The sequence below is a fragment of the Lissotriton helveticus genome, chromosome 10, assembly GCF_964261635.1.
Source record: "Lissotriton helveticus chromosome 10, aLisHel1.1, whole genome shotgun sequence".
Classification (NCBI taxonomy): Eukaryota; Metazoa; Chordata; class Amphibia; order Caudata; family Salamandridae; genus Lissotriton; species Lissotriton helveticus.
In genome coordinates, this window is record NC_136071.1 from 1,110,571,314 (window position 1) to 1,110,585,616 (window position 14,303).

The window sequence follows — 14,303 nt, forward strand, 5'->3', positions numbered from 1 at the left end:
TTTTCTTAAGACTGATTATCAGTTACATTCTCTCACTCCTGTTTTCAACTGTTGACTAGAATTAGAAAGCAGCCCTCTTGTTCATGTCAAGAAACATCTGTCATCAATGCTAAGAAGACCTGCACTTGACACTGACACCCATGACAGTACAGACACACTTACTCTCATATCACACAGGCCACAAACAGTCAAATTGCTATCACATTAGTGATAGCTTGAAGACAATTAGATTGCTAACATCCCTTCTCTACAATAGCACTGACAGCATGATCCCTACCACACTAGTGACTGCCTCCACTAGACTACAGGGAAGCCGAAAACAACACACCAGAATCAACCGGATAGCTACAAAGATGCTCATCCACTCCATAACATCCCTATTCTTTTCTAAGTGTTATTGGTTTATTTAAGCACTCTGCTGTGTGATTACATCAACCTGTCTGACCAATGACAAGAGCTAGTTTTGGTACTCCATGCTTTATAATGTGATGTGTTAAGACAGGAGTGCTCAATGCCTGTCTACTGGTTTATATGCTCACATTCTGACTGTGTACATGATTCCAGCTTGTATTCACTGTTTGTAAATCGATCAAATACTGATAATCGGACGACTTGGCATGGGGCAGGCTCTCGTTGACTTGTAATGCGCTGCATGCAGGCGGCCATAGTTGTTCCTTAGCATATTGTAGTAACAATTGGAAAACTCCTAATCATTTCAAAGTTAGCAAAGTCAGTGATTAGTCTGGGCAAAGAGCAAGTCCAATTCAAAGAAGCCAACAATGAAATCAAGGGCACTCAATGATGTTGTTCTGCTGATTTAATTGGGGTCAGGGGGATGAGACAAGCTGTCACAACTCCACAAACCCTTGCACTAATTAGTCATGTCTCCAGGAGCCTCAAGAGCCAGATGTCAGAAGATCTCACAGCCCAGTAACTATTGTTTATACCTCTGTTAAAGACTGTTAGCACGAGCCACGGTTCATGCACCAAGACTTGCTTGTAAAACCCACAAGCAAGCTTGGATTTCTTAAGTCAAAGAGCAGACAGTTTTGCAGATAGACCCTCTTTGACATTGAAGTTGACAAGGAAGGTCAGCATGGGAAAAGAAATGGTAATTAGTGAGAATATTGACAACCACAGACAATTAAACTGAGATGCTGTTAAATGAACATCACATGGAGTAACCAGAGGTTGAAGCTGCTACCACTTGCTTGCCCATTGGCATAGCTGCCACATTGCTTCTGACCTCTTGTCTCAGGGGCCATGAAGGCAGTGAACTCTTATGGTCATCTTTATTTTCAGTAGTTTCCCCTCATTCCCATTCCCTGCCCCATCAACAGTAAGTAGGAGGCTGTTGAAGTCCTATGGATGAGTGGGTCAATGAGTCAAACCTATGTTGACATGGAGGGGCTCAAATAGTGTCTAATATCACACTAGTTACCTCTGATCTGTTGGTGATAAATGTCAGTGTGTAGTCTGAAATGTGAGGCACAATGACAATATCAGGGCAATGTGAGAAGTGGTGATGTATGCAGCTTTGTAAATGAAATCTGCTTCAATGTACTGTATCTGTGTTCTTCTATCTTTCTCAAGGAATTCAAGGAGTTGTTGAAGCCTATCAGAACTGTCTTCCAAAGCTGCAACTTTATGGTCCAACAAACATTGCACCAATCATTCAGAAGGTAGCCAAGTCCGCTTCAGAGGAGACTAACACGAAAGAATCAACGGTAAGGACAGGGGCCTCTCCCAGCTTGGTATGGGGCATTGTCCTTTGTTTCAGATCATTTAAAGCAGATTGCATCCACATGCATGGACCAGGAATGGATTAGGAAGACAAAGCTTTTACCAAATGAAATGGTGAATCCAGACTGTGGAGTATCTGTGCTTGGTGGATGCATGTTCAGTTTGTTGACCAGGCTGGCACATGAATTTGAGAACTAGGATTCATGGCACTGTGCAGATACAAGACTGATGAACACAGTTACCCATTGCCACTTTTAGCTGTCCATTAGCTGATTTAGTCAAAATTTGGAACTGCAGTATAAACATTTATGAATGTATATATGGAGGGTTTATTTAGTGCAAACCTAGCTAGAAAGATAGAGCACATCATAAACAGGGGCGGCCAGCACCGCTCGTAGGTGGGGGGAGGGCGCAGGGGTGGGGGAGCTCGCAACTTGCTTTTTAATAAAATATAAAACTTACCTTGCCACCTCCACCGCCGGGTCCCGCATCTTCTCTCCCTGTGTCTGACTCCTGGTCGGAACAGGAAGCTGGCAGCCAGCTTCCTACCCCTAAGCCAATCACAATGCTGCAATGCAGCGTTGTGATTGGTCTGAGCGCCGTGACACAGCACTCAGCCAAAGGCTGGAGGGGTGGGCATGTTCTCCATGCAGGCTGTAATGCAGCCTGTATGGAGAACAGGGGAGTGCACATGCCTGTTTTGGGCGGCTGAGATGGCAGAACAAACAGTCACTGCGCACAGGAGTGTTCCACCACTCCTCCCCTGCAACTCTGCCCCCCCCCCCCCATGCACTGCTGCAGCAAGAGGAAAAAATAAAATGATAATAACATTCCGTTAATATCATTTTATTTTCTCCTTTCTTTGCTGCTCCTGGCAGTGGGGCGACGCTCCTCCGCCTTAGCGGAGGAGCCACCACTGATTTTAAAGGATGGGTTATTAAGAAGAGCACAGTGGAGGTGAAAAGATGGGGAATGAGGAAGACAATGTATGCAGGACAAATGAAATTACTAGCTGAGTTTAATCATCAGTAAGTTTATTCACGAATGAGGTTTTGCTAGAGGGGCAGGGTCTTCAGTTCCTTCCATATGGCAGGAGTGTGGAAGCTTGCCATATCTGACTGAGTTCCAGATCCTAGGACTGTAGCAAGATACGACTTGGCTTCTTGACACCTTCCTGCATTTTATGCTTCCAGCCTGATGAGGATGCTGCTTCAGCGATCCAACATATGTTTGATGTCTTTGGAGGAAAATGGTTTGTAGGTTAAAGCTATGGAGTTGGTAAAAAATGGCCTTGTATCAATGAGGTCCGTGAATTAAAACTATGGTGTGGATAAAAATGTACTTGTTCAATGAGGCTCCTGCATTCTTGGGTAATCATAAATTAGGTAATGCAAAACTATTCACACCTATGGGCCTATGGGCCTTTAGGCCCATAGGAACGAATTGAGCGATATTACCTAATAGAGATTAACTATTTGCAATTGTGACTCTGTAGGACTCGCTATTAGCTAATCGCTATTTTCTTATATACCATTTTGATGTCCTTAAATAGTTAATTTCTTAAATTCGCTATTTAGGGAATGTGAAATGGGTTTTTGATACATGTGGCCCTATTAGTCAACATTGTTATGACTGCCTTGCCCACAAGATGACAGCCCGGAGCTGAAAAATAAAAAACAATTGGTGACCATGTTAGGGTCAGACATCAATGCAAGACTTGTGACAAGGGCGAATGAGAATACATACAGTCTCACATGATCTGCTGCATAACCTCAATTCTCCACGTTATTCAAATAAATAAGGCACAGAATGAATGCTTTTAAATTAATTTGCATGGAATACATAAAGGTGTAAATATTAACCCTGGGCGGAGCTGGCGTAGTGCCACTACGCGGAGTTCCACGGAGTTATGAAAAAACTCAGTGGAACTTCCCTCCGCTCCGCCACCCGACTCCACAGAAGCAGGGCCGGGGGCCTGGGCTCCGGTGGGCCCAGGGGTGCAGAAGCCCACATCCTTTGGCCAGCAGAGGGTCCATGTGCCCGGGACAGGGGTTCCTCATGCCCAGGCAGGCTACCAGATCCCCCCGGCCTGGCTGGGTTGAGAAGCAGGGGCCTGGGCTTCGAGCAGGGACTGGGGTGCGGGAGCCCCCATCTTGAGTCCTGCCAAGGGTCCGTCTGCCCGGGACGGGGTCCTTGGTGTCCGGGGAGGCTCCCCCCTCCCTGGCCTGGCTGGGTTCAGAAGTGGGGACCGGTACCTGGGCCAGGACTGCGGCGGACCCTGTGGTTCGGGAGCCCACATCCTACAGCCAGCCGAGGGTCCGGGTGCCCGTCACGGGGGTCAATCAGGCCAAGACAGGCTCCCCTGCTTCGCCTGCATGTCAACATGCCTGCGTGCCCCGGGTCAGAGTTCCGTCGGGGGCCCCCCTCGCAGCCCCGTGCCTCAGACCCAGCAAAGGGCTATGATTAGCCCCCGGGAAGCAGAGCAACCAAGCCCTCCAAGGGCTGGCAGGAGCCCTTCCTTCAAGGCAGAGGGAGGGCTGATGGGCGTTGTTCGGGTCCGGCCATCTGGTTGCACGTTTTCCCCCTTGGCCATCTGGTCGCGCGCAATGCTTTCCAATGGGGCGACCAGATGGCCGGGCTGTCCTGGAAGTCCTGATGAAGGCTTGTTTGCCTCCCCGATCCCAGCCAGGGCTCCGGGAGGTCAATCGCGTCCGCGCCTTGGGTCCCCTCTGTCACTTGGTGCGCATGGGTTACCAGAAAAGCTGGTACCCTTCCTCCGGATTACTGGGGACAGAGTACACCGAACCCCTTGCGGGCTGGGGGCTCTCAGCCGGCGACCAGATGGGCTAGGGCAGGGCAAAAACCTCCCTCCCCTGTCCGGGTCTCCGTCCTCCAACCAAAGTGCCTAGGACGGGCTCCATCAGGCCCGGGGGGGTACTCCTTTGGGTGTTCAGGCCAGAGAGCACTGACCGGGCACTCCCTACACTGGGCTCCATCCTCCACTCCGCCATGTGCCCGGGCCCGTTGGGCGTCCCCCAGTTCGGCTTGGGTTCAGGATCTCTGGCAGGGGCCCTTGGTGGTCCTGGGGTGGAGGGTGACCGTCCTCGGGCCTGCCGCATGGCAGGGCACCCAGGAAGCAGACCTTGGGGAGGCCTCCCCTGTGTGTGCCGGCCCGGTACCCCTGGCCGGGCCCAGGGGACTGGACTCCGTCCCCCTACTCTACCATGGTCCCAGGACAGGGGTCCGTCGGGCTCGGGTGGGCCTCCCTCTTGCTTCACCTGCCTGTCAATGTGCCTGGGGGACCCTGGGTTGGAGGTCCGTCAGGGACCCCCATCCGAGCCCCCGAGCCCTCCAAAGGGCAGACTGGAGCTCTCCTACAAAGGCTCAGGCGGACAGATTGGCATCCTTCGGGCCCAATCATCTGGTTGCGCCTTTCCCCTCGGCCATCTGGTCGCGCGAAATGCTTTCCAATGGGGTGACCAGATGGCCGAGCTGCCCTGGAAGTCCCAATGAGGGCTTGTTTGTCTCCGCGATTCCAGCCAGGGCTCCGAGAGGTCGGGCGCATCAGCGCCTTGAGCCCCCTCAGCCTGGCTGTGCGCATGGATTACCAGTAAGGGGGGGTACCCTTCCTCCGTATTACTAAGGGCAGGGTACGCCAGAACCCCTCTCTGCCTAGCGGTCCTCAGCTGGCAGCCAGACGGGCCAGGACGCCCCCCCAGTTTCAACCCCAGCCACGTGGTGGGACAGAAATAGCAAAATGCCTCGTCATCTAATTAGTGACGCGCAGGAATGGATGAACAAGATTCTCACTGCCCCTACCTACTATCTAGGGCAACCACAGCCAAGGGAACAGGCTTGGCAGAATCAGCGCGGAAAGAAGGTCCGTTGAGCTTGACTCTAGTCTGGCACTGTGAAGAGACATGGGAGGTGTAGGATAAGTGGGAGGCCCTCGGGCCGCCGGTGAAATACCACTACTCTTACTGTTTTTTCAGTTACCCTGTGAGGCGCGGTGAGCCCTGTGGGGCTCTCGCTTCTGGCTCCAAGCTCACGGGGCCTGCCAGGCACGACCTGCTCTGGGGACCGTGGCAGGTGGGGAGTTTGACTAAGGCGGTAAACCTTCAAACGATAACGCAGGTGTCCTAAGGCGAGCTCAGGGAGGACATAAACCTCCCTCAGAGCAGAAGGGCAAAAGCTCGCTAGATCTCGATTTTCAATATTTTCAGATTTTCAGTATGAATACAGACCGGAAAAGCGGGGCCTCAGAATCCTTCTGACTTTTTGGGTTTCAAGCAGGAGGTGTCAGAAAAGTTACCACACGGATAACTGGCTTGTGGCGGCCAAGCGTTCATAGCGATATTGCGTTTTGATCCTTCGATGTCGGATCTTCCTATCATTGTGAAGCAGAATTCACTGAGCGTTGGATTGTTCACCCACTAATAGGGAACATGAGCTGGGTTTAGGTCGTCATGAGACAGGTTAGTTTACCCTACTGATGATGTGTTGTTGCAATAGTAATCCTGTTCAGTACGAGAGGAACCGCAGGTGCAGACATTTGGTGTATCTGCTTGGCTGAGAAGCCAGCGGGGCGAAGGCGAAGCAACCAACTATGGGATTATGATTGAATGCCTCTAAGTCAGAATCCCCCCTAAACTGTAACGATAACGCAGTGCCATGGAGCCTGGGATAGCCGGCCTCTTTCGGGAGGCCGGTGCACAGAGCAGCTTGCTTGGGGACCGGAGCGCTGATGGAAGGGGGCCACCTCCTTCGCCCTTAGTGCACCGCATGTTCGTGGGGCACCCAGTGCTAAATCATTCGTAGACAACCTGATTCTGGGTCAGGGTTTCGTAAGTAGTAGAGGAGCTACCTCAATCTGATCTATTGAAAGTCATCCTCGGAGCCTCTCCGTGCGTTGGCGCCCGCCGATGCCCTCCTCCACCAAACCTAGGGGTGGGTCCCTCTGCCGCAGGGCCGTTGGGAAGGACTCGGAGGGGCCTCCCCCTCCTGTCCCTGCCCCACTGGGGTGCGGGGACGGGGCCACCATTCCTTGCGGGTCAGCAGGGTGACCAGATGTTCCTGGGACCGCCGGCTCCCCTTCCCACTGCTCCCACACAAGTCGAACAGTGCGGTGAGCAGGCCTGGGAAAGGAGACTCCCGAGCAGTGGCTTCGGAGCTCCTGGCCACCCTCGCCATCGTCGGACTGCAAGGGCGACTGGGTTCGGCTGTCTCAGGCCATCTGGGCGCTGGGTCATCCCGGGCCATCTGGTCGCCTGGCTGCGCGGCCAGATGGCCCTGCGGGCTGGTAGACCCTGGCCTGGCTGGGTTCAGTAGCAGGCCTGGGGCTTGAGCTCCGTCTGGCAGGCCCTGGGGTGCGGTAGCCCCCCGGTCCTGCAAGCCAGCCGAGGGTCCGGGTGCTGAGGACAAGGGGGTCCTCCGGGGCACTGGGAGGCTCTTCCCAGCCTGGCTGGGGTCGGAAGCGGGGACCGGGCCCCGGGCTTGAGCTCTGTCCGGCAGGCCCGGGGGTGCGGGAGCCCCCCGGTTTTGCAAGCCAGCCGAGGGTCCGGGTGCTGGGGACCTGGGTCCATCGGGGCCCGGGGAGTCTCTCCTGTCCTGGCTGGGTTTGGCAGCAGGGACCAGGCCCGGGGCTTGAACTCGGTCCAGCAGGCCCTGGGGTGCGAGATCCCCCCCGTCCTACAAGCCAGCCGAGGAACCCTGCGTTGGGGACCGGGTTCCATCGGGGCCCGGGGAGGTTCTCCCTGGCCTGGCTAGGTTTTGGAAGCTGGGCCTGGGGCTTGAGCTCTGGCCGGCAGGCCCTGGGAAGCGGAAGCCCCCTGTCCTGCAAGCCAGCCGAGGGTCCGGGTGCTGGGGACGGGGTCCATCAGGGGCCAGGGCAGGCTCACCCGACCTGTTTGGGTTCAGAAGCAGGGACCGGGCGGGGGGGGTGGCTGGCTAACCCCGCTCCGCTGAGTATTAGGAGTTTTGCCCGATACTCCACGTTCTCAGTGGAGCACCGAGTAGGCAAATCTCTGCACACTCCGCTGGCGGAGCGGAGTTCTCTGCTCCTAGTAAATAGGTTATGCTGATGACCAGTATATTACTCTGCATGTTGCAGCTTCATCTCATTCATTTTCATTTATTATCTTTTACCGTGTGTTTTATGGTCATCAATAAACATTGGTTATTCATGGCTTATCTATGGCACTTTGCGGTTGCTTAAAGAAATGTTCCAGTGGCTTCCAATGAGGTCTAAGAGAACTTTGATCCAGGCCCTCATTATGAGTCGCCTGGATTATGGAAATGATCTGCTGGTAGTGGCCAACTAGACCTTTCTTTCCAAATTACAGGTGGTAAAAAATACGGCAGCTTGTCTTGTCTGTAAACGTCCTCATGGCTCCCCTCCTGTACCCACCATGAGACCATTGCACTGATTACCAGTAGGACAGCACACATTGTTGAAGCTCCTATCCTAAGATCCTTGGTGGAGAATGGCCCCTCCTACCGACGAGCTAAGCTTAGTCGGTATTGTCCGACTAGAAATCTGTGGCCTCAGGATAAACACTTGTTAAGTCCTTGCTCAGGTTTGGAGGTTGTTCCTTTTCCTACCTAGCCCCTTATCATTGGCACAGCCTTCCTCTGCATATTCGATCTTGTTCTGATTTTGGAGGATGCTGAAAACCTGGCTCTTCTGAATGTTTACCTATCCTTTTTGTTCCATGGAGCGCCAAGATACTCCTTTCGGGAGTTAGTCACATGCACCTTATAAGCTCACTTAACATAACTTATGTTCAGCCATGGATGGTCAAGATATTGCCTTGCTTTTAATTGTGAATTTAACCAAGTGATTAAGGGCTTACATATGAGGGTAATTAACAGCAAACAAAGGGGACAACATACAAATACACAATTATAAATAGAAAATCCCATCAGGTTGAAAGGGTTACAGGATTCTTACATTGGTGGAAAACTGCCCAGAAATGTAAAGAGAACTCAAATTTTGTAAGAGCATGACCAGTGTGAAGAGTAAGGGACAGAAAGGATTTCCAGTTTTTGGGAGCTCTCAAGAAGATGGTTTTTAAGTGTCTGGCCCAAAATGATCTGGGCCCTGTTTGGAGCCTGCCTGCTCATGTGTCAGGGCTGGAGCTGGGCTGGTGATGTGTTGTGACTGAGCTGCTCATGGCTCAAGCATGGTTCTGGACTGTTCATGTGTAATTGCTGGTGCTGGGCTGCTGGTGTGTTAGAGCTGCGCTGCTCATGGGTCAGGCATGTTTCTGGACTGTTCATGTGTCATTACTGGTGCTGGGCTGCTGGTGTGTTAGGGCTGCGCTGCTCATGGCTCAGGCATGGTTCTGGACTGTTCATGTGTCATTGCTGGTGCTGGGCTGCTGGTGTGTTAGGGCTGCGCTGCTCACGGGTCAGGCATGGTTCTTGACTGTTCATGTGTCATTGCTGGTGCTGGGCTGCTGGTGTGTTAGGGCTGAGCTGCTCACGGGTCAGGCATGGTTCTGGACTGATCATGTGTCATTGCTGGTGCTGGGCTGCTGGTGTGTTAGGGCTGAGCTGCTCACGGGTCAGGCATGGTTCTTGACTGTTCATGTGTCATTGCTGGTGCTGGGCTGCTGGTGTGTTAGAGCTGCGCTGCTCACGGGTCAGGCATGGTTCTGGACTGTTCATGTGTCATTGCTGGTGCTGGGCAGCTGGTGTGTTAGAGCTACACTGCTCATAGGTCAGGCATGTTTCTGGACTGTTCATGTGTCATTGCTGGTGCTGGGCTGCTGGTGTGTTAGAGCTGCGCTGCTCATGGGTCAGGCATGTTTCTGGACTGTTTATGTGTCATTACTGGTGCTGGGCTGCTGGTGTGTTAGGGCTGCACTGTTCATGTCTCAGGCATGGTTCTGAACTGTTCATGTGTCATTACTGGTGCTGGGCTGCTGGTGTGTTAGGGCTGCGCTGCTCATGGCTCAGGCATGGTTCTGGACTGTTCATGTGTAATTGCTGGTGCTGGGCTGCTGGTGTGTTAGGGCTGAGCTGCTCACGGGTCAGGCATGGTTCTGGACTGTTCATGTGTAATTGCTGGTGCTGGGCTGCTGGTGTGTTAGAGCTGCGCTGCTCATTGCTCAGGCATAGTTCTGGACTGTTCATGTGTCATTACTGGTGCTGGGCTGCTGGTGTGTTAGGGCTGCGCTGTTCATGGCTCAGGCATGGTTCTGAACTGTTCATGTGTCATTACTGGTGCTGGGCTGCTGGTGTGTTAGGGCTGCGCTGCTCATGGCTCAGGCATGTTTCTGGACTGTTCATGTGTCATTACTGGTGCTGGGCTGCTGGTGTGTTAGGGCTGCGCTGCTCATGGCTCAGGCATGGTTCTGGACTGTTCATGTGTCATTGCTGGTGCTGGGCTGCTGGTGTGTTAGGGCTGCGCTGCTCACGGGTCAGGCATGGTTCTTGACTGTTCATGTGTCATTGCTGGTGCTGGGCTGCTGGTGTGTTAGGGCTGAGCTGCTCACGGGTCAGGCATGGTTCTGGACTGATCATGTGTCATTGCTGGTGCTGGGCTGCTGGTGTGTTAGGGCTGAGCTGCTCACGGGTCAGGCATGGTTCTTGACTGTTCATGTGTCATTGCTGGTGCTGGGCTGCTGGTGTGTTAGAGCTGCGCTGCTCACGGGTCAGGCATGGTTCTGGACTGTTCATGTGTCATTGCTGGTGCTGGGCTGCTGGTGTGTTAGAGCTACACTGCTCATAGGTCAGGCATGTTTCTGGACTGTTCATGTGTCATTGCTGGTGCTGGGCTGCTGGTGTGTTAGAGCTGCGCTGCTCATGGGTCAGGCATGTTTCTGGACTGTTCATGTGTCATTACTGGTGCTGGGCTGCTGGTGTGTTAGGGCTGCACTGTTCATGTCTCAGGCATGGTTCTGAACTGTTCATGTGTCATTACTGGTGCTGGGCTGCTGGTGTGTTAGGGCTGCGCTGCTCATGGCTCAGGCATGGTTCTGGACTGTTCATGTGTAATTGCTGGTGCTGGGCTGCTGGTGTGTTAGGGCTGAGCTGCTCATGGCTCAGGCATGGTTCTGGACTGTTCATGTGTAATTGCTGGTGCTGGGCTGCTGGTGTGTTAGAGCTGCACTGCTCATTGCTCAGGCATAGTTCTGGACTGTTCATGTGTCATTACTGGTGCTGGGCTGCTGGTGTGTTAGGGCTGCGCTGTTCATGGCTCAGGCATGGTTCTGAACTGTTCATGTGTCATTACTGGTGCTGGGCTGCTGGTGTGTTAGGGCTGCGCTGCTCATGGCTCAGGCATGGTTCTGGACTGTTCATGTGTCATTACTGGTGCTGGGCTGCTGGTGTGTTAGGGCTGCGCTGTTCATGGCTCAGGCATGGTTCTGAACTGTTCATGTGTCATTACTGGTGCTGGGCTGCTGGTGTGTTAGGGCTGCGCTGCTCATGGCTCAGGCTTGGTTCTGAACTGTTCATGTGTCATTACTGGTGCTGGGCTGCTGGTGTGTTAGGGCTGCGCTGTTCATGGTATAGGCATGGTTCTGAACATGTGTAATTGCTGGTGCTGGGCTGCTGGTGTGTTAGAGCTGCGCTGCTCATGGCTCAGGCATAGTTCTGGACTGTTCATGTGTCATTACTGGTGCTGGGCTGCTGGTGTGTTAGAGCTGCGCTGCTCATGGGTCAGGCATGTTTCTGGACTGTTCATGTGTCATTGCTGGTGCTGGGCTGCTGGTGTGTTAGAGCTGCGCTGCTCATGGGTCAGGCATGTTTCTGGACTGTTCATGTGTCATTGCTGGTGCTGGGCTGCTGGTGTGTTAGGGCTGCGCTGTTCATGGCTCAGGCATGGTTCTGAACTGTTCATGTGTCATTACTGGTGCTGGGCTGCTGGTGTGTTAGGGCTGCGCTGCTCATGGCTCAGGCATGGTTCTGGACTGTTCATGTGTCATTGCTGGTGCTGGGCTGCTGGTGTGTTAGGGCTGAGCTGCTCACGGGTCAGGCATGGTTCTGGACTGTTCATGTGTCATTGCTGGTGCTGGGCTGCTGGTGTGTTAGAGCTGCGCTGCTCACGGGTCAGGCATGTTTCTGGACTGTTCATGTGTCATTGCTGGTGCTGGGCTGCTGGTGTGTTAGAGCTGCGCTGCTCACGGGTCAGGCATGTTTCTGGACTGTTCATGTGTCATTGCTGGCGCTGGGCTGCTGGTGTGTTAGAGCTGCGCTGCTCATGGGTCAGGCATGTTTCTGGACTGTTCATGTGTCATTGCTGGTGCTGGGCTGCTGGTGTGTTAGAGCTGCGCTGCTCATGGGTCAGGCATGTTTCTGGACTGTTCATGTGTCATTGCTGGTGCTGGGCTGCTGGTGTGTTAGAGCTGCGCTGCTCATGGGTCAGGCATGTTTCTGAACTGTTCATGTGTCATTGCTGGTGCTGGGCTGCTGGTGTGTTAGGGCTGCACTGTTCATGGCTCAGGCATGGTTCTGAACTGTTCATGTGTCATTACTGGTGCTGGGCTGCTGGTGTGTTAGGGCTGCGCTGTTCATGGCTCAGGCATGGTTCTGAACTGTTCATGTGTCATTACTGGTGCTGGGCTGCTGGTGTGTTAGGGCTGATCTGCTCATGGGTCAGGCTTGGTTCTGGACTGTTCATGTGTAATTGCTGGAGCTGGGCTGCTGGTGTGTTAGGGCTGCGCTGCTCATGGGTCAGGCATGGGTCTGGACTGTTCATGTGTCATTGCTGGTGCTGGGCTGCTGAAGTTTCAGAGTTTAGCTGCTCATGGGTCAGGCATGTTTTTGGACTGTTCACGTGTCATGGCAAGTGCTGGGCTTCTTGTGAATCAGATCTGGTTCTGCGCTGCCCGTGTGTCAGGACTTTTGCTGGGCTGCCGATGTGTCAGGGCAGTCTGATCCCCGCTGCAAGTTCCAGTTTTAAAAAGCACTTTTTTGTAGAAGTACACAACTTCTGCCCAATCAAAACATGTACTCCTAGCTACCAACAACTGGGCGGACCAAAGCCCCTCTCCAGTGATGCTCACATAATTGTCCGGCGACAGCTCCGCTGCCAAACAGCCCATAAAAATGACGCTCTCATTGCTGCAACGTTGAAAACGTAAGATAGTGACTGCTAAGTGTGGGTGTTGCCCATGTCCGATATTTTCGGTTTGGGTTAGTCAATGTGACAATTTCACACATGGTGCTAAATAAAATGCACTGTGCCTGACACCTGGGCTCTTTGTGACTGTGTCACATGTCCCTCCTTTTAAAGGATTCTCTGACTGTATCTATTGATTGCATCCAACTTTGACATATGGTCGCTCCAGAATAAGGATTGATCTAGTCGGTCGTTCATCAGGCAGGATTAATTTACCAATACGATTCTCTTTTCAGAAGCAAGAAGGTAACCAGTGGAAGGGCGAGATTTTGATCGATACCTTATCACTATTGATCTAAACCCCGATCTGGTCGACTGAACCTTTGTTGCCTGTCATTGAAGGAAGAAAGTGCCTCTCTTACCAAGTTAGTTCACCCAATAAAGGACTCCGCTCCAAAAGATCACAAACAACTTCTAGCTTTCAAAAGTTTATTGTAAGGTTAGGATAAGCTGCAAATACAGGCATCTCAGAATGAGATTCACGAGATACACAGGTCCAACTACATACATGTGCTCTCTGAAAGCCCTCAGACGAGCAACGGAAATTACCAGCACAAGTTCTAAGAATAATAAAGCTATCAGCATTGACGCATATTGAGATCTCTCCTTCATTTAAGTTGGAGGAAAACACACAGGTTAGGCTGTCCCTACCCTGCTCTAGATGGTATCCCTACTTAACCAAGTCTCAACCTAACAAAAGGTGTCAGCAGTGAATGACCCCCAAGGGAAGTCACTCACTCTTAGTCTCTTGGTGAAAACCTATAGTTCTCCAGTCATGACCCCTCTCTGCCTACCCATCCGCTCTCTAAAGGGTCCTCAGGCATCTGCTCTAACTCCACCCAGGGGTGCTGTCCCTAATACAAAACAGTCAACAACATTTGAGACGCCCCTCGTGAGACGCCCCTCACGTGGTGTAGCTTCTGGCTTTTTCCATGCTGCTTTGTATTGGGCCTCATACGTTGGAGTTGACCTTGCTTCTCAGACTCTTATCCGGCCCGCTGATACCCCTTAAACATTCCGGAACCCTCCTCCATGTCTGGGCCGTCTACTGAACAGACCTCTATTCATATTATTAATAATCGGATCCTCCCTTTTCTCTTGCAGACAGACATCTGCAGCCAAGATCCCAACTCTCATAGACTTCCAACAAGGTTCGCAACATTTCTCGGCCCAGACATGTACGTGTAAATCAATGTTAAAACATTTCAGGCCTACAACATTTCTCATAATGATTATAGCATTCAACTTCTTCATTAATTAAAGCATGTTAATACTCTTATTCTATTATTCAGTAAACACATCTATAAATCATGGCCCATTAATGCAATGATCAAAACATTAGTTCAATCTATGTCGTGAAAAGAAACACCTTCCCCTTCCCTTCTAGCTCTGGCCCTGAGGCCTACCACATTCTGCGTTTAACCACATGCCA

The 14,303-nt window shown here is 52.2% G+C and overlaps 1 protein-coding gene and 1 pseudogene across 1 annotated transcript in view; both read left to right on the forward strand.

Annotated features, from left to right (window-relative positions):
- Positions 1–14,303, forward strand: part of CPNE4 (copine 4) — a 1,493,383-nt gene that overhangs the window by 1,334,882 nt on the left and 144,198 nt on the right. The window contains exon 14 of the mRNA XM_078663874.1: positions 1,594–1,727. Within this exon, the coding sequence (XP_078520000.1) occupies positions 1,594–1,727 (134 nt within the window). The remainder of the gene's footprint in view (positions 1–1,593; positions 1,728–14,303) is intronic.
- On the forward strand, positions 5,603–6,651 carry LOC144786496 (28S ribosomal RNA; annotated as a pseudogene).